Source organism: Phacochoerus africanus, chromosome 14 (genome assembly GCF_016906955.1).
Source record: "Phacochoerus africanus isolate WHEZ1 chromosome 14, ROS_Pafr_v1, whole genome shotgun sequence".
NCBI classification, from domain to species: Eukaryota; Metazoa; Chordata; class Mammalia; order Artiodactyla; family Suidae; genus Phacochoerus; species Phacochoerus africanus.
Window position 1 is genome coordinate 56,628,530 of NC_062557.1, and position 26,567 is coordinate 56,655,096.

Sequence of the window (26,567 nt, forward strand, 5' to 3'; positions counted from 1 at the left end):
GCCTCACCCTCAAGGGAACAGTGGGAGGCCGGTATCTCCACTTGAGGGCAGCTCCCCTGACCAGAAGGCCCTTGCCTGCCGCCTTCCTCCCTCCTCGGAAGATCCCGGGAGGCCACAAGAGGGTGTGTCCTGCCTCCTGCCTATTGATGAGCAAACCCATTGCTCCCAGGTTCTTCCTGGCCACTCGCCTTGATTCAGCTACAAAGGGATCCCCAAACCAGGTTCCTCTCGTTTTCCCAGAAGCAGCGAGTGGCCGTGGGAAATCTCTGACATCCACACAAGACGGGGGTGTCTGTGATGTGACTTCTAAGGGAATCGGCTCTTGATTAATTGAACTTGGTCGTTTTTAAATAAGATGCAGTTCTTTTGTTCTGGCGACTTTTGCTTCTTCATGGGATAGAATAGCGCATAGAAAACGGGGGAACTGCTTATCTAATCTCCTGGCTGCCTCCCTCTGCCTCGGAATAGCTTCCCTCTCTTGGCAGCAGGCCAAGCAATTGCATCGTTTTTCTCTTTGGGCTGCGTTCTAGACGGTCAGACCTTTCAATCCAGCAGTTTTCTTCCGAAGGTGAAGATGCTTTGAGGACCCCAAGGGTATCGGTGTTGCCCTGGTGATTGCTTTGCTCTGTCGTAAAGATTTCTATTACCTTTTGAAAACGTCAGCGAACCTCTGATGCCTGTCCCCTGGGCACACAAGATGCTGCCTCCCACACGAAAGTCCCTTCAGCTGGGAAAGTGGTGACTTTCGTCGGCACAGCCACCTCTTTATAAAACCTGGAGTGTGCGTTTACCTCTCGTCTCTTGGTTGCTCATGCTTTGCCGCTGACGTTTAGCGGGTCTCTTTGGTCCCTGGCCTGGGTAAACCTGGAGAAGATCATTGGGGAGCCTGGTGTCTGGCGTTAATGGTGCTTAGAAATCAAAGGTGTCCCCCACCAGCCTTGATCCCAAATGCCACGCCTCCCGTCTCAAATTGGAAAAGTCTTTCTACCTGAAAGAGAACAGGCTAAGGAAGAGAGGACGGGGCGAGGCGTCCGTCCTTTGAGCTCCTCTGTTGATCCCACAGGGAAACGTCCTACCATCGTTGCCAACATTGCAACCTGGCGGTGTTGGTACCTTTTCTCAGGGGCAGTGTTCAGCTTTTTGCTCTTTTCATCCTGATAAATTTGGAAACTCGAGGAGCGTCGTTAGTGGTCCCTGGCAGCCCCTTTAAATACTAGGGAGACACAACCAGAACTTGCCCCAGGGCTTTTGAGTGGCTCCCAGGAGTGACTGGCCTAGAGAAGGGGCTTACTTATTGCTGGAGGGTCCACAGAGCCAAGACAACTTGAACACTAGTGGGTCCCGGAGAGCGATGCTTTGGAGAGGAGAAATATTAACAGTGACACTGGACAGGAAGGGGTCTCTGGGGGAAACAGTGTCGGAAGATGTCCCCTTCCTGCGATGTGCTGCTTTAGCCCCTCTTCCCCACCGTGTCCCTCACTGAGGCTCCCCCCTTCCCTAAAGGACCCACCTCCCACCGGCTGCCACTAATCCCCCACCTTGGAGCTTTTGTTTTAACCTTGCGAGGTGAACGTGACCTTTCAGGTGGACAGAATGTCTTGGTGGGAAAGCTGTGCCCTGAGCAGCGCGGGAGAGGGGACGCTCAGGGCAGCTCTCCCGGCGGAAACGCCGTGGCGATGGGTGCTGGCCGGTGCGCCCCCTGCAGGAACGTCTGTCTCCTGCATCCTGGAGGTGTTGGCCCCCAGTTATTTCCCAGACCAGAGGAAAGTGAATCGACCCCCTTCTAAATCATGTAACAGAAGCCAGCCGAGGGCTCCCTTTTTTTCCAGCTCCCTCCCCCCCCCCAAAAAAAACCAGTGTCAACCCTTCAGGGTCCCTCTTTCTTCACGTGTGAGTTTGGTAGGATGATTATACAAATAGAAAAGTCACTTTAGGAGTTCCCGTTGTGGCTCAGTGGTGATGAACCCAACTAGTATCCATGAGGACGCGGGTTCGATCCCTGGCCTTGCTCCGTGAGTTGGGGATCCGGCGTTGCTGTGAGCTGTGGTGTAGATCCCAGATGTGGCTCCGATCCGGCACTGCTGTGGCATAGGCCAGCCACTGTAGCTCTGATTCGACCCCTAGCCTGGAGAATTCCATGTGCTGAGAGGGAGAGAGAGGTCACTTTACCTCGAGGGACCCACTACATTGAACCAATTTCCTGGCACAGGAAAAACGCCGTGCTCAGCCCCTGACCTTGACAGAGTCTGCCCCTGTGCCCCCAGGAAGGCGCAGTTTTTTTGACACTAATATCTGTATGTTTCTGTCCCTGCAGCCTTAGGAAAATCCAAAGGTACGGTATCCTCGGGTAGCTGCCAGGCCACGTTCAGTCTCTGACAGCTAAGCAGGCTGTGCCTTAGCGAGCGCTGCAAGGGGGTGAATGTGCGTGTCTGGTTGCTTGGCCAACTTATTTAATGCTGTGTTCCCCTCGTTCAAAGGGCACCGGGGCCCGGGCGTGACCGGAGGCATGATCAGCCCCTTCCCTGCTGCGTAGACCCCGCAGAGGCTGAGCTCGGCCAGCAGCCTGGGGCTGGCGCGGGACCCTGGAGTCGGTCCCGTGCTCCAGACCCCGCCAGGTGACCGGAAGGAGGAGGATGGATGTTTAGATGCTCCCTGCTGGTCGGCGCCCTGTTCTAGGCTGATGCTGCGCTGTCCCGCTCTCCTCCATCTCCCGTTCGGGAGGAGCGCCCCCTCCCGTCCCCCGCCAGGGAGCCCCACTCTGCTCCGGAGGGAAGCTTGGATGCGGGGGAAGCTTGTCGGGAGCCCCGCCCGGAGCCGCCAGGATGCTGGGACTGCGGAGCACGGCCGCCACCTCGCTTCCCTGGCCCAGGAGATGCTCGGGGCTGCGCTGCTGGACCGCTTCGAGGGGGGGGTGAGCCCGGCACCCAGCGCGGGGGGGTAAGTCTGGGTGTCTTTGTGTCCCTGCCAGCATGGGCGTGAGGGTCATGGACACCTCGTGGGTGGCTCGAAGAGGCTCCTCGGCCGGCAGGAAGGCGTCCTGCGCCCCGCCCACCATGCAGCCCCCCGCCCCGCCGCCCGCTGAGCTCGCCGCCCCCCTGCCGTCACCCCTCCCGGAGCAGCCCCCCGACGGCCCCCCTGTGCCCGCGCTCTCTCCATCGGGCCTGGGCCTCCTGCCTGGGGCTGAGCGGACCAGGTAAGCCAGCCGCTGGCCCCCCTCCCCTGGGGCCGTTACGCCTGCAGTGCTCACGGGGTGGGAGTGGGGGGACTGGGTTTGCTGTGCCCACTCGAAGCCTCTTGGATGTGGTCCTGGCCCCCTCATTTCTGTCTTTTTTTTTTTTCTTGCTATTTCTTGGGCCGCTCCCGCGGCATATGGAGGTTCCCAGGCTAGGGGTTGAATCGGAGCTGTAGCCACCGGCCTACGCCAGAGCCACAGCAACGCGGAATCCGAGCCTCGTCTGCAGCCTACACCACAGCTCATGGCAACGCCGGATCCTTAACCCACTGAGCAAGGGCAGGGACGGAACCCGCAACCTCATGGTTCCTAGTCGGATTCGTTAACCACTGCGCCACGACGGGAACTCCATGCCCCCCCCCCATTTCTAAGCATCTGCGTGTGGCTTTCTGTGTGTGCTGGTCCTCAGTCATCCTCGGCTCCTGGATCCTCAGGGGGAGTCCAGGCTTTCCAAGAACAGAATCCGCAGGCCCACTTTCAAGGTGGCAGCTTGCGCTGCAAGGCAGGGATCCCAGTGCCCAGCTCCTCCTACCCCTCCAGTGTCGGCTCCTCCCACCCTCCCAGTGCCCAGCTCTGTCTGTCCTTCCCAGAGCCATTACTGGTTCCCTGGGGGGTTTTTTGTATGGTTCCCTGGGTTTTGTCTGTCTGTCTGGTTTTGCTTTTTCTGGCTGCATGGTGGTATGTAGAAGTTCCCAGGCTAGGGGTCCAATCAGGGCTGCAGCTGCCAGCCTACACCACAGCCACAGCAATGCAGGATCCTTAACCCCCTGAGCGGGCCCAGGGATTGAACCCACATCCTCATGAACACTAGTCGGGTTCTTAACCTGCTGAGCCACAGTGGGAACTCTGTTCCATTGTGGTTTTGTTTTTGCTTTTTGTTTTGTTTTTTCCTGTTCTCTGGCCATTTGCAGCCCTGCCCATGTGTCCTCCAATAGCCCGAGTCCTGTTACGAGGCCCCCTCCCCTGAGGGTGGCAGGCCCTCCCTTCCCTCTGGCTGCCCCCAGCCTTCCCGAGGCCCCTCCCTCCACCCCTTCTGGCCTGAATGCTCCCTCCAGCCAGGCTCAACCCCGCCTCCTGCCCCTCTGCTTAGCCTTAACTCTAGCCCCAAACTCCTGCCACTTCACTCCCCAGCTCGCTGGCCAAGTCCTGCATCCCCAGAACCAACCAGCCTGGAGCTGCCATAACTGTGCGGCCTCCATCTGGTCCTTCTGCTAATCACCTTTCAGCCTCCCTCCCCCAGGTCAGCTGCACCTGTGCTGCAGAGCGAGGCAGGAGGCTGGGTTGTTCCTGGGATGCGGAAGTGGGGGTGGGGGCGGGAAGGATGAGCTGCTTGGTCCTTCCATTCATTCCTCAGACAAATGTCGCTGTTCCCAGGAGGAAAGGACAGCCTATGACCCCATGACAAGCAATTTGTTGCTTCGTGTGTTCCTTTGTTGTTGTTTTTCCATCTGCTGGATGGTGGCAGAGAAGGATGGATATTTGCCATGAATGCCTGGATGCCTCCTGACCTTGCACCCGGAAAAGGATGAAAGACAATTTTTTTTTTTTGTCTTTTTAGAGCCACTTTGTGGCGTATGGAGGTTCCAGACTAGGGGTCAAATTGGACTACAGCTGCTGGCCTACACCACAGCCACAGCAACGCGGGATCGAAGCCGCATCTGCGACCTACACCACAGCTCACGGCAACGCCGGATCCTTAACCCACTGAGCGAGGCCAGGGATCGACCCTGCGTCTTCGTGAATACCAGTCAGGCTTGTTACCACCGAGCCGCACCAGGAATTTCTTAGCCACCTGAGTGGGGCAGGGGCTCCTGTTCCTGTTGCTGCTGTCAGTTTCAGTCACAGGACAGAGCCGGGAACAGTTGCTCTTCTCGCGTCTGAGTGCGATGGGCTCTTTCCCCGGGAGTGACCTGGCTGCAGTGTCAGGCGTCTCCTGAGAGTCTGCTTGAACGTGGTCTTGCCTCCGTGCCACGTGTCGGAGAGCTAGCAGCCCGTTGCTCGAGTTCGCTGCCCTAGCCCCGCTGCCTGTCCCCAGCCGCTCCAAACCCTAGCTCTCCACCACCTGCCGTTTGCAGGGACATTTAGGGAGGAGATGGGCTGTGGCTGCCTTTGCAGGAAGAAACAGCCATTGCAAAGTATTTGGCTTCCCACCCTCCCCACGGCTTAGCTGAGGGCATCAGAAGCCTGGGAGGCTCCAGCTGGGAAGAAGGAGGGCTCCCAACTCTAGAGTCACCTCCCCTGACTCCCTAGGAGCTGACGGAGCATCAGGTTGAAGACATGCGAATCTGCGGGGCCGACAGGGAGAGCGATGGGTCACGTCTGCCGTGGGCGGCGTATGGGGTTGGTGGCGGGAGGAGTCGGCCGAGGGTTTGCCGCCCCGGGTCTGTGCACTGAAGTGGAGCAGAGCGCCTTCGCATTCGTATGGCATCCTTTGGAGGATGCCCCTTTTTTGAGGACCTGGTGACGCGGGCTGCCTCTTTAGCAGCTCCAGAAGCCCTCCCTGCCACGGACCCTACCCCTCTAAGCCTGGAGGACTGGCTCCTGGGCTGACCTGTGTTTGGGAGCACAGCCGTGGCCTGGGTCAGCCCTCCCACCTGCTGGGGTCCGTCGCTGAGTTTGAGGACGGCTTTGGGGTGCAGTGGAGGCTCAGGGCGGGTGGCTGCAGAGGCGGGAGCCCGCCAGCAGCACTCGTCAGCATCCTGACCCTCCGGCCCTCTGGCCTGGCGTGCTGTGCTATGTTCGGGGACCCCTGAGTCGGTCACAGGCTCTGGAGCAGCTCAGGGCCCCGCCTCCCCTGTGTCTGGAGAGAGGGCAGAGGCGGGGAGAGGTGAGCAGAGGGCGCCGGCCTGGGTGCCACATGGAGAGGGGAGTGGGACCAGGCCCTCAGAGCCCCAGGAAGAGACGTGCACATCTGGGGGCATCTCAGATGCCCAAAGAAGGGCTGAGACGACCTCACGTGCCCAGAGGAACGTGTGCTGGTCCTGAGGTCGCCCCAGTTCAGGGCTCCCTTGTGCTGTGTGCTTGTGTTTCAGCACTTCCAAAAGCAAGGAACTTTCTCCAGGATCTGGGCAGAAAGGAAGCCCAGGTTCCAGCCAGGGGACACCCAGTGCTGGGGCGCAGCCGGGCACCAGCCCTAGTCCCAGCCAGCTGCCCGCGGACCAGAGCCCTCACACCCTCCGGAAAGGTATGTCACCGCCGCCACGTGGGGCTCAGGCCAGAGGCAGCTGTCACACCACCCAACTCACTTTCCTCCATCAGCAAGGATAGACGGACTTCCAGAGTCCGGTTTATTGAAATATTCCTGGTCTAGGCACGGGGGCTCCTGGAAATGCACCAGCCCCAAGTGGGGCTGTTTGCTTGTTATTCCTCGGCTGGCCACTTCCAGCGGCAGGCCCGGGGTGGGGCGGACACAGGACCCTGCTTCCTGCTCCCAGGACCTGGTAGGACATCCCAGGACAGCATGTGTCTTCACCCACCTTGCCAGGCCTCCCGCCACTGGCCACGCTGGCATTGTCTGTAGAAGGGGCCACGGTGCAGGAAGCCTGCCCTTTGTTTCTCTAGCAGGGCTAAGAATTTCATCACCGGCTCCCTGAGCCGCCCGCCCCGGGTTTCTGCTTCTGGAACCCTGCAGAGGGCCCCGTTTTTCTCTCTGCAACGACCCCCAAAGCTGAGGCACACTCCAGGGTGACATTTTGTACTTGGGGCTATGCGGCCTGGGCATTACCAGAACCCCCTTTGTTTTTGGCTTCTGTCATCTCTCCACAGAGCCTCGGAGGTGCTTAGAATAGCACGTGGTTTAATTTGTCCCCAGTCCAGGCGTGTCCACTTCTAGGTGTGCCTTTGGGATGTGGGACCAGACTGGCCCACCCTAGCCACACTCGGCCCCCTCCTGCCGTCGGGGGGATCCAGGCTGCAGTGAGAGCCTCTCCCCCCGCCCTGCCGTCTGTTTTACCTTCTTCATCCCTCACACAACCCCACGGATGGTCATTGAGCCCCTGCTACATTCAGAGCTCCGGGCTGTGACAGAGCCACGGGCCTGGCCTCTGCAGGCAGGTACACATGGAACCATGGTGCAAGGCTGGTGCTGCTGCACTGCCCGTGGTGACCTCGGCACTGTGGGTCACATGGCGGGGGGGTCCCTTGCAACACATGAGGCTGGCCAGCATGGCGGAGGGGTTTTGGCATTCCAGGGCTTTCTCTAGCACCAGCACGTTTTTAGTTGTGGCCCGGATGTCAGTCTTTGGCCATCTTTGTTTCCACGACTTTTAAGCACCTCCCCTGCCCCAGCCGCCCCAGGCAGGGCGATGGCGACACCCTGTTCTCTCCAGTCGGGTCGGAGCTCCTGTTCCAGGCCATTGGGCTTCCCGCGGTAGGACGTGGGCCCTTTCATTCGTCACAGCACCTTGGACCCAGGCAGGGGGTTCCCAGGTGACACCGAGCAGCTCAGAACCATCATTGGAAAGGCAATACTGCCCCCTAGTGGCGTCCTGAGGTTTGTACCCCTATGGAGCAGCTCAGAGCTGTCGCTGGGAAAGTGCAACAGTGCCCCCTCGTGGCGCACTGAGGTTTTGCACCCACTCAGTTTTTTGACGCTATGCTTAGTTTTACATCAGGGCCGAGTCCTGTCCCGGATAAATGTCACCACAGACATCGCGGTGATGTCACCGCACCCCCCCTCCCTCTGCGGCTCACTGGGGGAAGGTGATACCTGGGCTCGCCACTGGAGGAGAAGCACGTACCTCCTGCATCAGCCAGGTTTTATTCTAAGCCATGACTTACACGCCGCTTGACGCCCGTGCTCGCGTTTCGTTAGCAAACAAGCCGTGGAGGAAATGCGGGTCTTCCCAGCGAGGTTTGGGTAAAACCCCCGGGCTTGCAGCAAACAAGATGGTATAGGAAACTGAACCCAAGTTGGAAGGACTCGGGCCTGCTTCTTGTCTGTAGTGTGCACTCGAGAAGCCCGCGTCCCTCGGGTGGACTGGGGGGTGGGTGGGGGGGAGAGGGGAAGGTGTTCTTACGGCCACGTGGATGGCAGCCATCACTTAACCCCGTGTCCTGCCTGTTTTCTCCTTCAGTTTCCAAGAAGCTGGCACCCATTCCCCCCAAGGTCCCCTTTGGCCAGCCGGGGCCCCTGCCTGAGCAGCCCGCCGGCCAGCCGTCCCCACTGAGCCTGTCCCCGACGCCCCCCAGCACGCCGTCACCCTACGGACTGAGCTACCCCCAGGGGTACTCCCTGGCCTCGGGCCAGCTCTCCCCCGCGGCCGCGGTGCCGGCCCTGGCCTCCCCCTCCGGCTTCACGAGCACTTTGAGCAAATCGCGGCCCACCCCGAAGCCACGGCAAAGGCCCACGCTGCCGCCGCCCCAGCCTCCCACCGCCAGCTTCGCGGCCTCCAGCCCGCAGTCCGCGGAGCATCCTGCACTGGACGGCGTGGCCCCCGGAGAGAGCATGTCCACAGGTGAGCGAGCCAGGCTGCCCGCAGCCTCCTGCTCCTCTAGCACAGGGGCTGTGGGCTGGGGTTAGGTCTGCTGGCACCATGCATGGCATCCAGCGTGATGGCAGGAGGCCCTGGGGCCAAGTGTCCTGTGATGTGTGTGTGTGTGGGGGGGGGGTCCGATGAGGGAGTTCTCCCAGTTGAATCCCGCTCCCCCCAGCAGAGGGTTCTGAGACTACACTTAATTTGAGGGTTGAGCGCCCTGAGTCGAGTGGGTGGGGCTTCCGGAGAGGTGTAGGATGCTGCCAGGTGGGGACAGCACAGCGGTGCCCTCCAAGCACAGGTGAGGTCGGAGGCTGTCCGCGGAGGTACTGTGCCCCATCCTGCCTGGCACGTAGGCCTTGTCAGGCCCATGACTTCTGAGCAACACAAATTTAAAAAGGGGTCAGTTTTAAACGATGCCTGCCCCCTGCTTCCCTGAGGAGCTGACTGGGCAAGCCCACCCCCTCGATCTAGCTTAAAAGAGCTGCTTTCCGCCAGGAAAACGGCGAACACGCAGCACACACACACTCCCCCGAGGGCTGTGCTTTGCCCCCCGCCCCTCCAGGAGGGCGGTTGTCCCTCAATTCGATGCAAGGTGAGCCCAGGACCGGTCTGGTCCAGGAGCTGGACACACAGATGGGCTGCTGCTTAGTGTCCATGTGACTCGGGCCCAGCTGCTCCCGGCACCCTAAGGCTCGGATTCAGATTCAGGTTCAGATTTAAGTCCCCGCAGAGCCTGTGAACGCAGCCTGCGCTGGAGGCTCACTTTCGGGAGAGCCTGTGGTGGGAAGCGGCCTGGGCCGCTGCCCTCCGGGCTTGAGGGGCTGCCCTCCCAGCCCCGGGGAAGGGACGTGGGCGGTGGAGGGGTCCGGCTCAGCCCTGCTCCCGTGAGCGGGCACCTCGCCCCCAGGACAGTCCCTGAGCAGGGGGGCTGTGGCCCGGCGTGGCCCGTCTGTGATGCTGGTCTGTGTTCTGTTCTCGTCTCATCGTGTTCCTCTCTCCCCATCCTGTCACTGTGTTCTTGCAGCTGTGTGACACGGGGGACGCGGTTGTGGATACGTATGAGGGGGATTCAGGGTAAGCGGCCCCGGCCTGGCCCCTTCTGCTCGCAGCCAGGCCGCAGCTCCGCAGTCTGCATGCGCCCCACCTGCACGGCGCCTCCCGCAGAGGCTGCAGCTCATGGGCCTCCTTCCTTTTCTCGGAAGGAGGTGGGGGACACATCCAGGCCCTGCTTGTCCCCCCCCACCTTCTCGCCCCGGTCCCCTCACCCCAGCTGCTCCCCCCCCACTGTGGTCTGGAATGAAGGGGAGACGGCCTTGTCTGTCACACCATGTGTCTGTGTCACCGGGCCACCTGCTGCATACGTGTGTCCTATGTTTGGAGGCTCACGTGCACCCCAGCTTAAGGAAGGCAGGGAGCATAGTGTCGGTTCTAGAACCCACCACCCTGAACTCCTGGTCCCCAGCACGTCTAGAGTGGCCAGGGCCTCTCTGTCCAGCTCACCAAGACACCCCGGGCACCTCTATACCAGCCTCTGCCCGGCCTCCTAGAAAGAGCAGCTGCTCTAAAGGGAAGCGACCCAAGAGCACAAACGAAGCCTGACGGAAGCCTGTGCTCGGGCCTCAGCAAGGAGGGGCGGCCAGTTACCTGGGCGCCTGCAGACGCGTGACAGGCACCGCTCCCGGGCATCTGGCGCCCACCTGGGCCCCACGACTGGCCCTTCTGGAGCCCCCGACACAGGACCAGCCCCCCTCCCGGCAGTCAGTGGGGTGTCTCTGCCCCTGCACCCCAGCTGCCTGAGCCACCTCCCCGCGCAGGTGTCTAAGGGGACAGCCAGGATGGCACCTTAGCCACCTCCCCGCGCAGGTGTCTAAGGGGACAGCCAGGATGGCACCTTCCCCCCTGAGCTACCTGCACCCCCGACTGCTGGGGCCCAGGGACAGCAAGAAACTGCCTAAGGTTATGCCCCCCCGCCGCACAGAGGGGACTCTGCACCCACACTCGTGCCGCGCTGCTCAGTCAGGCATCTTGGGGACAGTTGGGGAGGGTGGAGAGAGAGGGGCCTCTGTCCCAGTGCTTGTTTCTTTTTGGACAGTATCCAAATGTCTGTCTGTCCACCTGCTGTGGTTGTTCCTTGGGCAGCACATCTGTTTTACAAACACGAAGGATGCACCCCCCACACCCCCCCCAACCCCGTCTGGCCGAGGGCTGCTCCCTGTCCAGGCGCCCGTCCCGTATCCTGGGCGCAGCCAGGGAGGGAGAAGTTGGACTGAGCGACAGGCGCCAGGGTCCAGCCCCCGAGCACTGTGGCCTGCACCACCCAGAGCCCTGCTGCCTCGGTCCCTCCTCCTGCTCCCCTCCCGGCAATGGCACTTCCGGTGCCCCTGCAGGGCTCCCCCAGGGCCAGGAGGGGCAGCGGGGGTCCTGCACCACCAACTACCTCAACGTCCCGGCCGTGGTGGCACAGGGGCCCCCTACCCCTCCAGCCCTGAGGGAACTAAATGCAGCCCTGAGATCCCCAGAAGGGCGTCACTGAGACCTGCCCAGAAGGCACCTGCTTTCTGCAGAGTAAGTATCACGAGGCCCGGCTGGGGGGCCGGCCCGAGGGTCGGAACCAGCGGGCAGGGCCGGGCCGGCTGGCTGGGTCCCCGGACTGGCGGGACAGCAGCAGAGCAGGCCAGCCCCCCCCCCGCCCCACAGCAGGCGCTTCACCTGCCCCCAAACCAGCGCCCCACCTGCCGTCCACGCCGCCGGCCTTCAGCCGCCTCTCTCTGCCGCCCGCAGATCTCGTCCACTTTGACGTCCCCGCCATCCACGTAGAGCTGGGGCCGCCACTGCGCCCGGGTCCCCTGGAGCACGGACGGCGACACGCGGGGGCCGAGAAGAGGGACTCGGAGGAGGAATCTGAGAGCACGGCCCTCTGACGGGCGCCGCGGGCTCCCGGCCGTCACTGCCAAGGCCAGGTTGGGGTCTGCAGGTGGCAGTGGGGCCGAGGGCGTCCCTTCCCTCCGGGCAGTGACTCTGGCCTTTCGTTTGATCTTTGCCTTTTGACTTTGTGCCTATTTCGATGCACTTCCAGCCTCCACGCCCATCGGCAGCCCTCGCCACGCACGGGCCGGTGTGTCGGAAACGACCCGCACGGGTGGGGTGCGGAGGGGCCGGTGGCCCGCAGCCCCGGGGCGCCCGCCTGCCCGCGCCGCCTGAGGGCAGAGGGGGGCTGGCCAGCGTGAACCAAAACCCTTGGGCGTGAAAGGAAACGGCTGAAAACAAGTTATGTCTCACTTCCCAACAGTCGAAATGCTCCCCACCGTGGACGGACGCCCCCTTTCCTCTCCCATGTTTCTGACTTCAAAGGACGATCCTGTGCGTCTGGAGGGCCCCAAGGGGGCTCCCCGGGCCCCCCTGCTGAGACCCCCCAGCCCCCCCACCCCGGAGGTCCCCGTGAATAGCAATAAAGTTACCCGAAGCGCAGAGAGGGAGGCCGAGCGGCCCTGGGCGCGGACAGCTCTGCTCACCCCGCACCTCGTCCCGTCCGCCCCGGGAGCCGTGGCCACTCGGGTGAAGGGAGCGGGAGCCGCGCCTCATGCATGCCAAGTCCAGCCTTCCAGGTCCATCCCTCTACCATAGACGTACCTACACATGATATAATATTTGTATATATGAAATCTATATTTGTTTAATTTGAACCACTCAGTCTCAACCACTGTACAGGTGTACAATGAGAAAAATTTAAATGCGTAGTTATTTTTCCCAACAAGGTACAAAACACCCCTCTTCCTGCAGGGGGCCTGCAGGTGTCTGATGTGACGGCTTTGCTCGCTTCCCGGCGGGGCTGCTCAGTACCCAATTCGCCATGGAGCCCGGGGTCGAGAGCTACCTTTAAACACGTGTACAAACAGTTGTCCAAAGTAATGTTATTAAAATAGATTTATTATCCCTGAGCGTGGCCCATCTTGTTTTAATGATAATAAGCTCGGGGGCACCTGGGAGTCATGCCACGTGCTACCTCAGGAGGAGACCTGAGATCACCAGCAGGGCAAGGGAGCCTGGCGTGCGTGGTACTTCCCAACACCCGGAAGGGCACTGCAGGGCTCGTCCATGCGGGCCCCGGCACGACTGGCAAGACTGGCGCTGCCACGCCACTGCATGGGCCGGGCCCGTCACCTACCACTGTGGTGAATCAGCACTTGATTTCCACCAAGTTACGAGGCTGCACAGGGGTGGTGGCCCTAGGGACAGGCTCCGGGGGCCCTGGGCATCATCATGCCACTTCTGGGCACGGTGGGTACCTGGTACCTGGGCCAACAGTCAGGTGCCCAGCGCACTGCTGTACTGTCCTCAGGAGGCTGGTCCTGGAGGCCAGGTTACCACAGAATCACGTCCGCAGCCTGGCGCTCCCGGGCTGGGCCGCCACAGGGGTGGGGGGTGCTCCCGTCCCACGCGATGCTTTCAAACCAGATGCTTCCACGCTTCCTCCACCGGCAGCGGCTCCGCGCGCCTCTACTGGGCCCTGACCTTCTTGCTCTGCGGGCTCGGGGGCCGCTCGGCGTGGGCCCGTTTCTGGGGGGGCTCCCCATCCCCGACCTCCGCGAGCAGGGCCGCCCGCACCTGCCGCAGTTCCCGCTTCTCCCTGCGCTCCTCCATCTCCTCCAGGTCGCCCGCGAACAGGGCCTTCAGCGGCGCCATCAGCTTGGGCACTGTCGGGAGGTCTCCCAGGCTGACCTAAGAGGCAGGACGAGGACAAGGACACACTTCAGAGGGGCTGGAGTGAGGCCACCACAGTCCAGCCCAGGGGCAGCGGCTAAGCCTTCAGCAGATACAGACGGAAAGAAAGACTGGGCCGTGGGGAGAGGCGGGACGTCACGGAGGAGACCAGGCCCGGGGGGACAGGCTCCTGGGACTCCCCACCCCAGGCCCGGGGAGGGCACGGGCCCAGCTTTACCGCTGCGGAGCACACTGCCCAGAGGCATAAATGACCACCGTGGGGACAGACTGGGCCCCAAGCCTCCAAGGGGCTCCCCATGGACTCTGTCCAGAGGCTGTGCTGATGGTGACCCGTGTGGGTGGAGGGAGTCTGCCCGGGCAGCACCGGACCTTCATGTGGTCAAAGGCGATGCCCACTTTCTCGTTGAAGTCAGAGCTGAAGAGCGGGATCTTGGCGTAGCGCTGGCTGAAGTGGTTCAGCAGGATGAACTCCGCGTGCATCCGCATGCCCACGCCGATGGCCTGGGACGTGGTGCTGCAGGAGAGGGCGATGCGAGGCTGGGGGGCGCCGCACAGACAGACCCCTGCCCAGGCTCTGCTCTGGCCCCCGGGGGCCGGGTTCCTGCCACCTCCGGGCAAAGCCCAGGCTCTTGTGCTGTCAAACCTCCTCCCATAAGGGTCCCTGAAGCCACAGCTCTTCTTGGGGACAATGCTTCTCCTAATATCAACAGCCCGATACCGGGTCCCACCTCACCCCCTCGCCGGCTCCCAGCCTACCCAGCAAACTGCACTGTTCTCGGGGTCCCCGGACCTCGCCGAGGGCGCAGCGGCAGTAGAGGCAGGGCCCGCAGCGAACCGCCCGCACTCAGGAGCCCCGCAACCCTTGGTGAGAAGCAGGCGGCCCGGTATCCCCAGAGAACACAGGTTGCTCACGGTGTCACCAAGTGGGGGGACACGCCGGTGACAAAGGTGCCGCTACCTGTGTGTCTTCTCCACGGCTTCCTCCTCCAGCCCGTCTTCCAGCGTGGCCTCGTGGATCAGGAGGGTGGCGTCCTTCCCTAGAGTCAGCACAGGGGAGCTGCACTTGCCCGGGCTCTGGGCAGCGCCCACCCCAGGCCCCGCGGCCTGTCTGTGTGCTGAGATGACAGCCGGGGCCCCCCACTCACCCATCTGGACCAGAGCCTCGCAGGGCATGGTGTCCCCCGAATAGACCAGCTTCCAGCCAGAGGGGTGCACCAGCGCACAGCCGAACGCGTGCTTGCAGTGCCGGACCAGGCAGGCCTGGAACTGAAGGGCCAGGGACTGGCTGAGGGCCGGCCCACGTCACGTGTCCCCGGGCACCCCCCGCACTGCACCGCCGGCCGCCCTACCTCCTTCAGGCCGCATGTTTCTAGCAGCAAACTAATCAACCTTTCGATGTCGGGGTTGGAAACCTCAGCTCCCTTCTGAAGGCATTTGGCAGGAATAACACTGTGAGAAGATAAAACGTTTAAAAAACAAACATGTCCCTTGATGCTGCGTCTCCAGCTGGAGCCCGAACTTGATCCCTACAGAGCCGCGTGGCGACAGCGGCCCTGGAGCGGCCCAAGGGTGAGGTGCTGGCAGAGGCCCGGAAACAGGCCAAGAACTGACGCGGGCGGCAGGGGAGGAGCGCGTCGGAGCAGAGCTACGTGGCGACTGGAGGGCAGCCCGGGACCACCAGGGACGCCTCCGCTGCCCGGAGGAGGCCGCTCACCTGACATGCTGTAGCACCCGCTGGCAGTGGTTGTGGTACTGCTGGAGCCAGGTCCTGAGCTGGGTCGGGGCGACCACGAGCAGAGGGCGGAGCGGCCTTCCCAGCGACGCCTGAAACCAAAGGGCGAGAGGAGAACCCAGGGCAGGGGGCTCCTGGGAGGTCCAGGGCTTAGGACACAGGGCTTTCACCACTGCGGCCTGGGTTCAACCCCGGGCCTGGGAACTGAGATCCTGCATCGAGCTGCTGCACGCTGTGACCAGAGCAGAAGACTCCACGGCAGACATTTCGGTGAGAAGGGCTTGGAGCAGGACGCAGGGCTGCATCTGTCCTCGCATGTGTGCACGTGCAAGTTCCGAGGAAACACAGAATGGCAATAAAAGCAGGTGCAACTCACCAGAGCTCGCTCCCTCTGCAGCAGGATGTTCAACAAGCCCTGGGGGGGTGGAGGGACAGGGATCAGCCAGGTCCAAGCCCAACCTTCCCCCTGAAATTTGACCCTGGGGGTCCCCGTCTTGCAGGAGCTCCAAGCTCTCCGCCGGCCACCCTCCCTCTGATGCCCGTGACCCTGTGCCCTGGGCAGACGCAGCTGCTCGCCCTCCATGAGCAGCTGCATGGAGGGAGGAGCCCTGGCTGCATAACACCCGTGCCACGGGGTCGTCACAGACCGGGGCACAGCGAGGCGACAGCCCCGAGCCCCGGGCAGGCGGGACCAGCAGGAGCGTCCACTCACTGTGTGGTGATCTGCGTGCAAGTGGGACACGAACACGGCAGCCAGGGCGCCCAGGACCCGGTCCACGTCGTCTCCGTAGTGGCGGCACAGCTGCCCGAACGTGCCCTCCCCACAGTCCAGCAACAGGGTCGTGTCGGAGCTGGGGGTGGGGGGGGGATATTTCCACTCAGAGAGGGCGGCCAAGGCTGCCGTTTCCTCTCCCACAGCCTCAGCGCCCATCAGGAGCAGGCGGTCTCTAAAACGCGACACGAATGACCCTATCACGGAAACAGACACTCTGAGGAGCAGAGAACAGACCTGTGGCTGCCGAGGGGAGGGATGCCCGGGAAAGGGGTGGGGAGGAGGCTGGGACGAGCAGGTGCAAAGGAGCACACAGAGGATGGATGCACAGGGGACGGGAAGCGCTACCCTGCAGTAAACTGTAGGGAAAGAGCACAAAAGCGAACACACCAGCCCAACGCGGCCACTCTGCTGCATGGCAGAGATCAGCACAGGAAATCAACTACGTTTCCAAAAAGTTACGCGTACAAGAGAAAACCGAGGGAGGGATTCTGTTGCAGTGTCAGTTCTAGAACCCACCCCGGGCCCCTGGTCCCAGCCTGTCCAGCTCACCAAGACACCCCGGGCACCTCTATACCAGCCTCTGCCCGGCCTCCTAGAAAGAGCAGCTGCTCTAAAGGGAAGCGACCCAAGAGCACAAACGAAGCCTGACGGAAGCCTGTGCTCGGGCCTCAGCAAGGAGGGGCGGCCAGTTACCTGGGCGCCTGCAGACGCGTGACAGGCACCGCTCCCGGGCATCTGGCGCCCACCTGGGCCCCACGACTGGCCCTTCTGGAGCCCCCGACACAGGACCAGCCCCCCTCCCGGCAGTCAGTGGGGTGTCTCTGCCCCTGCACCCCAGCTGCCTGAGCCACCTCCCCGCGCAGGTGTCTAAGGGGACAGCCAGGATGGCACCTTAGCCACCTCCCCGCGCAGGTGTCTAAGGGGACAGCCAGGATGGCACCTTCCCCCCTGAGCTACCTGCACCCCCGACTGCTGGGGCCCAGGGACAGCAAGAAACTGCCCAAGGTTACGCCCCCCCCGCCCCCAGCCGCACAGAGGGGACTCTGCACCCACACTCGTGCTGCACCTCACAGGTCCCTGAGCAGGGGTGGCCCTGCCCGGCCGTCAGCACAGACGTCCTGAGGCAGGAGGGCAGGCCCCCAACCTCTGCTCAGTCAGGCATCTTGGGGACAGTTGGGGGGCATCAAAACAGCAAAAGAATAAGACGTGGCACTTAGCATCTCCCACAAACGCATTAATAAACCATCTAGGGAGCTCCTGTGGCAGCTCAATGGTAACAAACCCTACTAGTATCCATGAGGATGCGGGTTTGATCCCTGGCCTTGCTCCATGGGTGAAGGATCCAGCGTGGCCATGAGCTGTGGTGTGGGTCGCAGATGCGGCTCGGATCTGGCGTTGCTGTGGCTGTGGTGTAGGCCGGCAGCTGTAGCTCCAATTTGACCCCTAGCCTGGGAACCTCCATGTGCTGTGGGTACGGCCATAAAAAGATCCAAAAAAAAGCCATCTACATGGAGAACAATTAGCACAGAACATCTACTGAGCGTTGGCAGAAGACCTCAGACCTCCAAAGAGGGCAAGAAAAACCTCCCCGTAACTGAGCAGAACAGAAGGAAAAGAGAGGCAGGACGGGAGTGAGGACGGAACCCACTCCTGAGGGCCGTGAAAGAGGAAAGCACCCCGCCCCGGGGAGCCCCCTCACTGATGGGGCGCTTGGCAAGATCGAGGTGCCTCGGAGCCGCAGGGCGAAGCGCAGCAGCTGGACTGGGGTCAGGGGGCGAAGCCGAGCGCGCACCACACAGACCACGGTTCCCTCCCCGGACACCACAGCCTGAGACGCTTGCAAGGGGGCCGGGGCCGAGACTCGGGCTCGGAGGAGGCCGGTTCCAGGGAGAGGACCGGGGTGGCCGCACAGAGACCGCCCGGGGGGAAGCGGGGAGGGCGCACACAGCCGGGGGAGCACGGGCGGCGGCCTGGGCCCATGGGAGACGCCAGGGGCCACTGCTGGGGAGGGCCTGGGAGGAGGACGGGACCACCACGGGAACATCCTGCTCCGCAGGCACGAGGGCTCTTGGGGGTCAGGTGCAAACCACCACAGCCATCCTGGACTCCGAGGGGGGGGCGCCACCTCCCTGAGGGTCACTGCCACTGCCCAGGGACCAGCAACCAGGAGCCTGCCGCCCCCGCCTCCCCGGGGGTCCTCACCACTGCCAGGGGCCTGGCCTCCAGGTCCCCCAGCTCCTTGGAAGCCCCAACGGGCCGTGAACCTGCATGCCCCCTATCAAGGGGATAACAGCCTGCACAGACCGAGGGAAGAGACGGCAGGCACCCACACCAGAGGCAGCCCTCCCGCCAATAAAAGGCTTCACAAGCCAAGCAGGGGCGCTCCCGCGTGTCAAAGGCCCCCTAAAGCTACAGGAGGTAATTGTCTTCCCTAAACTCACAGAGTAAGAAAAAACAGAAGGCAAATGAAGGCGCTCAGGAACCGTTCGCTGTGGAAAGAACAGGAGATCCCCCTGAAGAAGCAAACAACCAGACCTCTGCAGTCGAACAGACACGGGTTCAAGAAGAGGTGAGGAGATACTGAAGCAACTTAAAACGGCTACCACCCGTACACAGACCCCTTCCAACAGGAACCTGAAACTATGAGGAGGAGCCAAGAAAATTAAGAGTCGTCTGCCAAGACGGAAGCCGAGGTAAAGGAACTGAACAGCATACTGCGTGACGCAGAGGACCGAGGAAGTGGCTTGGGAGAGAGAGCAATGGAAATCAGCCAGTTAACAGATAGAGGAGTTCCCGTCGTGGCTCTGTGGTTAATGAATCCGACGAGGAACCATGAGGTTGCGGGTTCGGTCCCTGCCCTTGCTCAGTGGGTTAAGGGTCCGGCGTTGCCGTGAGCTGTGGTGTAGGTCGCAGACGCAGCTGGGATCCCGCGTTGCTGTGGCTCTGGCGTAGGCTGGCAGCTACAGCTCCGATTCGACCCCTAGCCTGGGACCCTCCATATGCCGGGGGAACGGCCCAAGAAATGGCAAAAAGACAAAAAAAAAAAAAAGACAGCAGCCAGAAAACCAAACGAAAGCAATATAGGTGATCTGTGGGATAATATATAAGCCATGCCCATCTACGCATAACAGGGATTTCAGGAGAAGAAAAAGAAAATATATTTGAAGAAATTATGGCTGAAAATGTCCCAAATCTAAAGAAGGAAACAGATACCCAGATACAAGAAGCACAGAGGGCCCCAAACAAGTTGAATCCCAACAGACCCACACCAAGACATATGACAAAAATGGCAAAAGTTAAAGATGATGAGAGGATTCCTAGAGACAGCAAGAGAAAAAGAGTTAATTACAAGGGAACCCCCAGAAGGCTGTCAGCTGATTTCTCTACAAAAACACTACTGGCCAGAGGAGAGTTGCAGGACATATATAAAGTTCTAAAAGGGAAAATTGGCAACCTAGAATACCCAGCTAGATTATCACTTAAAATGGAAAGAAAAACAGGGAATTTCTCAGACAAGGAAAAACTAAAATAATACAGCACTACCTTAAAATCTTAAAAGAAATTTTAAAAAGTATCCTCTAAATAGGAAAGAAGGATAAAATAGGACGGAGGGAAACATAATCGGAATGTCCTTTAAGCCAGTATACAGATTAAAAGGAAACAACCACCCAGTCTTTGTGCAAGTGAGTATAAACACAAGGGCAGCAGCAGGACCAGCACGAAGCTGTGAGAGGCCGCCCAAGCCGCACGATGTGCGGAGCAGAGTCCAGAGTCTAGAACGTGCTCGAGCCTGCAGGAGTCTAAAAAGCAAGCTGATACGAGAAGGGGTTAACACTTGAGACACAAGGCAACCACAAATCAAACACCACATCTGCAAAAACCAGAGAAGCAGGCACAAGCATAAAATAAAAGGAAGTCACTCAACCAAAAAAACAAAGGAACAAAGGCGAAACCTAGAATCAACTGGCAAACAGGTTTGAAACGGCAATGAAAACATTTACCCATAATTACCACAGATGCTGATGCACTAAATTCTCCAACCAAAAGACAGGGTGGCAGACTTGATTAAAAAAACAAGAGCCTACAATATGCTGCCTACAAGAGACCTACCTTAGGGCAAGGGACAAATATAAACTGAAAGTGAGGGGATAGGAAAAACAAATATTTCTTGCAAATGGAAATGACAGCAACGTGGGAGTTGGCAATACTCACCAGACAAAACAGACGAAAACAAAGGCATAAAGATAGATAAAGGAGAACATTTTTTAATGATAAAAGTATCTACGGTTAACACCATACTGGGGCACAAAACTAACCTCAACAAATACAAGGGTAGAGAAATTACTTCAAGCATCTTCACTGGACACGATGCCCTGAAACTAGAAATCAACCACAGGAAAAGAAATGAGAAGAAACCGACCACATGGAAACTAAACCACATGCCAATAAAAACCTACAGGTCAGTGTGGAAATCCTAAAGGAGATTAAAAATACCTGGAGACAGATGGCAATGGAAACACAACCACACAAGACCCATGGGACGTCGCAAACGCAGTCCCTGCAGGGATGTTCGCAGCAAAACAGGCCTTCCTCACAGCAAAGAAAACCTCAAACAACCTAACCTACCACCTAGAAAAATTAGAAGAACAACAACAAAATCTAGTCAGCAGAAGGAAGGAAATCATAAAGAATAAAGAGGAAATTAATAAAATAGATCTAAAAAGAACAGTAAAAAATGAGCAGGTAAACAAAATTTACAAACTTCTGGCCAGACTCACCAGGAAGAGAGCAAGAACTCAAACAAAGTAAGAAATGAAAAAGGAAAAACCTCAACCAATACCGCAGAAATACAAAAAACCGTAAGACAATACTCGGAACAATTATATGCCAAACTTGACAACCTAGAAGAAATGGACAACTTTCTAGAAACATACAGTCCGCCAAAACTAAAGCAAGATGAAATAGATGACTTGAACAGATCAATCACTATACATTGAATATGTAATTTCAAAACTCCCTACAAACACAAGTCCAGGACCAGACGGCTTCACAGGTGAATTCTACCAAAACATGCAAGGAAGAACTTATACCAATCCCTCTGAAACTTTTCCAAGACTCAAGAAGGAACACTCCACACTCCTAGAGACGTTCTGTGAATCCATCACCCGAATACCAAAACCAGACAAAGACACTACCCAACAAAAAATTTTAGGCCAATATTTTCAATGAATATAGATACAAAGTTTCTCAACAAAATTTTAGCCAACCAAATCCAATGACACATAAAAAAGATCATACACCACGACCCAGTAGGGTGCACCCAAAGTTCACAAAGACGCTTCAATATACGCAAAATCAATGTCATACACATGAACAAAAGAAAAATAAAAAAAATCACGTGATTGTATCAATGCAGAAAAACCATCTGATAAGATCCAGCATCCATTCTGATCAAAACTCACCAAAGTGGGTACAGACAGAACTTATCTCAACATAAAAGTCATTTATGACAATCCCACAACCAATACAATACTCGAAGGAGAAAAGCTGAGAGCCTTCCCACTAAAATCTGAAACAAGACAAAGATGCCCACTCTCACCACTTTTATTCAACCTAGTATTGGAAGTCCTAGCCACAGCAATCAGACAGACAAATCAAATCGAAGGTACCCAAACTGGAAGAGAAGAGGTAAAACTGTCACTCTATGCAGATGACATGATATAGAAAACCTTAAGGATTCCACAGAAAAACTACTCAATCTGATAAACAAATTCAGCAAAGTAGCAACACTCAAGATTAACATTCAGAAACTGGTTGCATTTCTGTATACTAACAATGAAATACTAGAAAAGGAATATAAAAAATTACCCTCTAAAGTGGCACCTCCCCAAAATAAAATACCTAGGAATAAACCTAAGAAAGCGAAAAACTTATCATATGCTGAGAACAATAAAACATGAAGAAAGAAAATTAAAAAGGATTTAAAGAAATAGTAAGACACACCATGATCCCAGATTGGAAGAATTTTTTTTTTTACAATGACCATACTATACGTAAAGCAATCTACGGATTGAATGCAATTCCTATGAAATGACCCATGCCATTTTTTACAGTACTAGACTAATCCAAAATTAACATGGAGCCATAAAAGACCCAGAATTGCCAAAGGAATCCTGAGGAACAAAAACCAAGCAGGAGGCATATAACTCTCCCAGACTCCAGACAACATTACAAAGCCACAGTCATCAAGGCAGTGTGGAACTGGTACCAAAACAGACAGATCAATGGAACAGAACAGGGAACCCAGAAACAAACCCAGAGGTCAATTAATCTATGATAAAGGAGGCAAGAATATAAAATGGGAAAAAAGACAGTCTCTTCATCAAGTGGTGCTGGGCAAACTGGACAGTCGCCATGTAAATCAATGAAGCTAGAATGCACCCTCACACCCTGCACAAAAATAAACTTAAAACGGCTAAAAGACAGATACCATGTAACTCCTAGAAGAGAAGAGACAAAAACATTCTGACCTCAACCACACAAACGTTTTAAGCCAGTCTCCCAAGGCAACGAAAATAAAAACAAAAATGAGCAAATGGGACCTAACTGAACAGGTGTTTGCACAGCAAGGGAAACCATAAAAAAACAAAACCTATGGAACAGGAGAAAACAGTTGCAAACGATGTCACCGACAGGGGTGACTCTGCAAAATATACAAACAAGTCATACAACCCCAAGACCAAAAAACCACCAGCCCAATCAAAAAACGAGCAGACCTCAACAGACATCTCCCTAAAGACGACACACAGACGGCCAAGAGGTCCAGGAACACGCTCAACGTGCCTGGTAAGCAGAGAAACGCCAATCAAACTACCATGAGGGACCACCTCACAGCGGTCAGAATGGCCGTCACCAGCAAGTTCACAGGAAACAAAGGCTGGAGGGGGTGTGGAAAAAGGGAGCCCTCCGGCACTGCTGGTGGGAATGGAGACTGGTACAAGCACGACGGAGATCAGCATGGAGGCTCCTCAGAACACCAAGTCTAGAACCCACCGTATGACCCAGCCATCCTGCTCCTGGGCATACGTGCGGATGAAACTTCCATCAAAAGGATACACGCGCCCCTATGTCCACGGCAGCACTCTTCACAGCAGCCAAGACATGGAAACAACCGAAACGTCCATCAGCAGGTGAACGGATGAAGGAGGTGTGGTACACACACACCATGGACTACTACTCAGCCCTCAAAAGAATGAAATGATGACATCTGCAGCAATACGGATTCAACTAGAGATTCCCATACTAAGTCAGAAAGAGAAAGACAAACGCCATATGACATCACTAACGTGTGGACTCTAAAACGAACCTGTCTACAGAGTAGAAACAGACTCACAGACGCAGAGGACAGACCCGTGGTTGCCAAGGGGGAGGGAGTGGGACGGACGGGCAGTTTGGGATTAGCGGGTGCGGACCACGACGTCTGCGATGGATAAGCAACGAGGTCCTGAGCACAGCACAGGGAACTACATCCGCCTCTGTGGGACAGAACACGATGGACGCTAACACGAGAAAAGGAATGTATCTGTGCGTGTGACCGAGCCACTCTGCTGTATGGGAGAAACTGACACGACACTGTAAATCAATATACTTTAAGGGGAAAAAAACCCTCAAATTAAAAAAATAAATTTTAAAAAGGCATCTGCGGACCCCGATGCCCTGTGAAGCACAGGCCGAGTATCCAGAGCTGCACAGATGCTGGGCCTCTAGGAGGTTCTGTGAGGAGGGTCAGGAGACGATTTAGGTGGAGTGTGGGGGGGCCGCCAGAACAGCATCGTGCAGAGGAGCCCCAGATGCTCTGGTTCTCCCGCAGGGGCTGGGCTGCCGATGCACGTCCAGGGCCTCAGAGAGACGTCCCTACCCGGCAGCCACTTGGCCCCAGGAGCACCTCAGGAAAGCTCCGGAGCCTCCACCCAACCGCCCTTCCCCTGCCTTCACAGACACACTCCACGCTCCAAGTGCCAGAGTTACCCTGGGGGGCCCTGGAGTGGGGACAGGCCTGCACTCTCGGGAAAGGCCACAGCCATCTGCCAGGCGCGCCCCTGTCACAGCAACCTCTTACCGTCTCTGCGACTCATTTATTCGCTGGTTTGCCAGCCCAGCGGCAAGCGAAATTTACAAACAAGCAGCCTGGCTCCCTGCAGACACCCGTGCACGAGCGCCCCGCCACCTCACGGCCCCTGCTCACTCCCCCTGCGCACAAATGGCGCCAGGCAAACCCTGGGCTCGAGGGGAGCACGAAACAAGCGCAACAGCCCAGGAGCCGCTTCGCCAACCAGCCATGCTGGTTCCAGGGATGGCGAGCCCCGGCCCGGGTCTGGGCCCCCGGCTGCGGGACCCGATGGGAAGACGGGAGGTTGGTCTTCACATGAGTCCCATGCAGGGTGAGGGAGCCAGACCGCCTCCTGGCACGGTGCGGGCGCCGCAGACCGGCTGCCTTGTCAGGGACCTGACGGACCGGGCTGGGCGGCTCCCTCAGGCCCACGTTAGCCCCGCAGGCGCTGGGACAGGCCCGGCCCTCACCCCCCACGGGGACCCCGAGCGCCGCCTGGCGGGCGGAGCAGGCTCCGTCCAGCAACCGCGCGCTCCCGGCGTACCTGACATTGACGAGCGTGGAGCTGACGTTGCGGATCTTCATCGGGATGGCGGAGCCCGTGCCCAGGAAGACCACCTCCGGGTACCGGCCTCTCTCCTCTGCGGACAGACACAGGGAAGCAGCGCACGTCTTCGGGTCAGAGGGGGGCCCGCCTCCCCCCAGGAGGGCTGGGGGCCTCCGCCCGGGGAGGGGAGCAAGGACGCCCCCGGCCCGGCCTCGCTGGAGCTGCTCCGAGTCGCTGACGCAGCAAAGGGCACGTTTCTCACGCTAGGGCGCCGCCCCAGGGACGGGGGTGGGGGGTGTGAGGGCCAGCTCCCAGGGGAAGAGGCTCCCAGGATCGGGTCCGAGAGACCCGAGGGCCGTGCTCACGGTCACCACTGGGACCTAAGCGGGTCTCTCATCACATCGCAAACCGCGGCAGGTGCAGGAAGAAGTGGTCCTCCCAGGACACAGGCTGGCCTGGCGCCGCCTGGATGACCCGCCGCCCGCCTCCCCCCCAGCTTTTCCCCTGCACCCACCAGCTGGAAACAAGACTGGGAAGAGGTCGCAGGTCCTGATGGGGCAGGGAAGGCCCAGCCAGGTGAGGGAGGTGGCCAGGGTCTCCTGTGGACGTTTCTGGGCAAAGCCTGGACTGGAGCCCAAGTGGCCCCGGTCCCCACCCCAAGTTCTGTCAGGACCTCTCAGGAGGTCCCAGAACCGCCACTCCACCCCTCGTGGCCTTGTGGACAGAGCCTGGTCACCGTCACCTAACTGGCCGGGGCAGGGGACAAGCCCTGTGACAGCGAGGCACTGACTTCACCAGACACACAGCAAGCCCGGGCCATGCGCCCCTGCGGAGGCGGCCCGGGCTCCTGCTCACCTGCCGGCGGGTCGTCCTGCGCTGTCGCCCTGTACTCCTGCAGGCGCTCCCGGAACCCGGGGAGCTCCATGGCCTCGGCGATGAATTCCTCGGGGTTGCAGGTCACGACGGCGTCCCTGCAGGAGGAGGGCAGCTCAGGGGACCAAAGGGAACGAGGGGCCTCGAGAAGCACCCTGGATACCCGGAAGCCACCCCTGGGGTCCATCTGCAGAGCGTGCTCGGCACCCCCGCCCTCCTGCTGGTGGGACCTTCCCTGCTCAGTGGGTCTCGCAGTGAAGCTCCAGCTCCCCGGAACCTCTGGGCTCAAAGCAGGACGGGACACCCTCGCACCACTGACCCCTGGGGTGGGGAAGGGAAGGGTGGGAGCGCCCAGGGCAGCTCCCTGACCCCTACTCACTAGACCCTACCCGCATCGAGCATCCCCGTGGGGGGCTGGGGGAAGGGGAGAGGGCATTTAACACAACAGTGCCTGGTGTCCAGACGCGGTCGACCCTAACAGACACCGCGCCCTGCATGGGGCTTGCACGTCATTCCAGACTCAGACTTTAAAAGTTAAAGATGCAGGACAAGAAGCACCTCTCACAGGACTCGACAGCGATGTCTGCGTACCAGGTGCCTTAAGCAGGGCCCCCCTGACCCCGTGATCCCCCTCCAAGAATTACCCTAAGGGAACAAGTGCCACTCAAAGTTCTGACAGGTAACACTTGTCACACCTGAACATCCCTGTCCAGCACACCGCTGACAACCTGACATGGACACTCTCAGAGGAAAAGACAGACAGCGGGTCAGGCTGTAAAGCCACCAAACCATCCGGCGTGCAGAAGTGCCCCAGGCTGGGATCAAATCCGTGCCACAGCAGTGACAATGCTGGTCCTTAACTGCTAGGCTGCCAGGGAACTCCCCCCAGAGAAAGAGCTCAGGAGAGGCAGAGAAAGGGACCAGAGGGCAGAGCGGAAGGCCTAGGCTCACCTCCTCTCATGAAAACACCAAAATCACAACCAAATGCTGAACAACCATCAACAGAACAGACTGGAAGCTACCAAAAAAGATACCTTACACCCAAAGACAAAGAAGCAGGCACACTGAGATGGTAAGAGGGGTGCTTCTGTGATAGAAG

The 26,567-nt window shown here is 58.8% G+C and overlaps 2 protein-coding genes across 5 annotated transcripts in view; one reads left to right on the forward strand and one right to left on the reverse strand.

Moving 5' to 3' along the window:
- ARHGAP44 (Rho GTPase activating protein 44) overlaps positions 1-12,647 on the forward strand; it is a 153,563-nt gene extending 140,916 nt beyond the window's left edge. The window contains exons 17-22 of one of the 4 annotated variants that reach the window (XM_047758821.1): positions 2,478-2,615; positions 2,969-3,193; positions 6,265-6,416; positions 8,308-8,688; positions 11,491-11,669; positions 11,786-12,647. In XM_047758821.1, coding sequence (XP_047614777.1) covers positions 2,478-2,615; positions 2,969-3,193; positions 6,265-6,416; positions 8,308-8,688; positions 11,491-11,630 — 1,036 coding nt within the window. In that variant the 3' untranslated portion in view covers positions 11,631-11,669; positions 11,786-12,647. Of the gene's footprint in view, positions 1-2,477; positions 2,616-2,968; positions 3,194-6,264; positions 6,417-8,307; positions 8,689-9,733; positions 9,784-11,490 lie in introns of all 4 variants that reach the window. The other 3 variants (XM_047758822.1, XM_047758820.1, XM_047758823.1) reach the window with 3 other exon arrangements.
- Positions 12,616-26,567, reverse strand: part of ELAC2 (elaC ribonuclease Z 2) — a 31,482-nt gene continuing 17,530 nt past the window's right edge. The window contains exons 15-24 of the mRNA XM_047758824.1: positions 25,451-25,566; positions 24,593-24,689; positions 15,876-16,014; positions 15,540-15,578; positions 15,146-15,255; positions 14,781-14,880; positions 14,577-14,697; positions 14,390-14,468; positions 13,801-13,945; positions 12,616-13,428 (exon numbers count right to left, since the gene is read on the reverse strand). Of these exons, the coding sequence (XP_047614780.1) occupies positions 13,207-13,428; positions 13,801-13,945; positions 14,390-14,468; positions 14,577-14,697; positions 14,781-14,880; positions 15,146-15,255; positions 15,540-15,578; positions 15,876-16,014; positions 24,593-24,689; positions 25,451-25,566 (1,168 nt within the window). The 3' untranslated portion in view covers positions 12,616-13,206. The remainder of the gene's footprint in view (positions 13,429-13,800; positions 13,946-14,389; positions 14,469-14,576; positions 14,698-14,780; positions 14,881-15,145; positions 15,256-15,539; positions 15,579-15,875; positions 16,015-24,592; positions 24,690-25,450; positions 25,567-26,567) is intronic.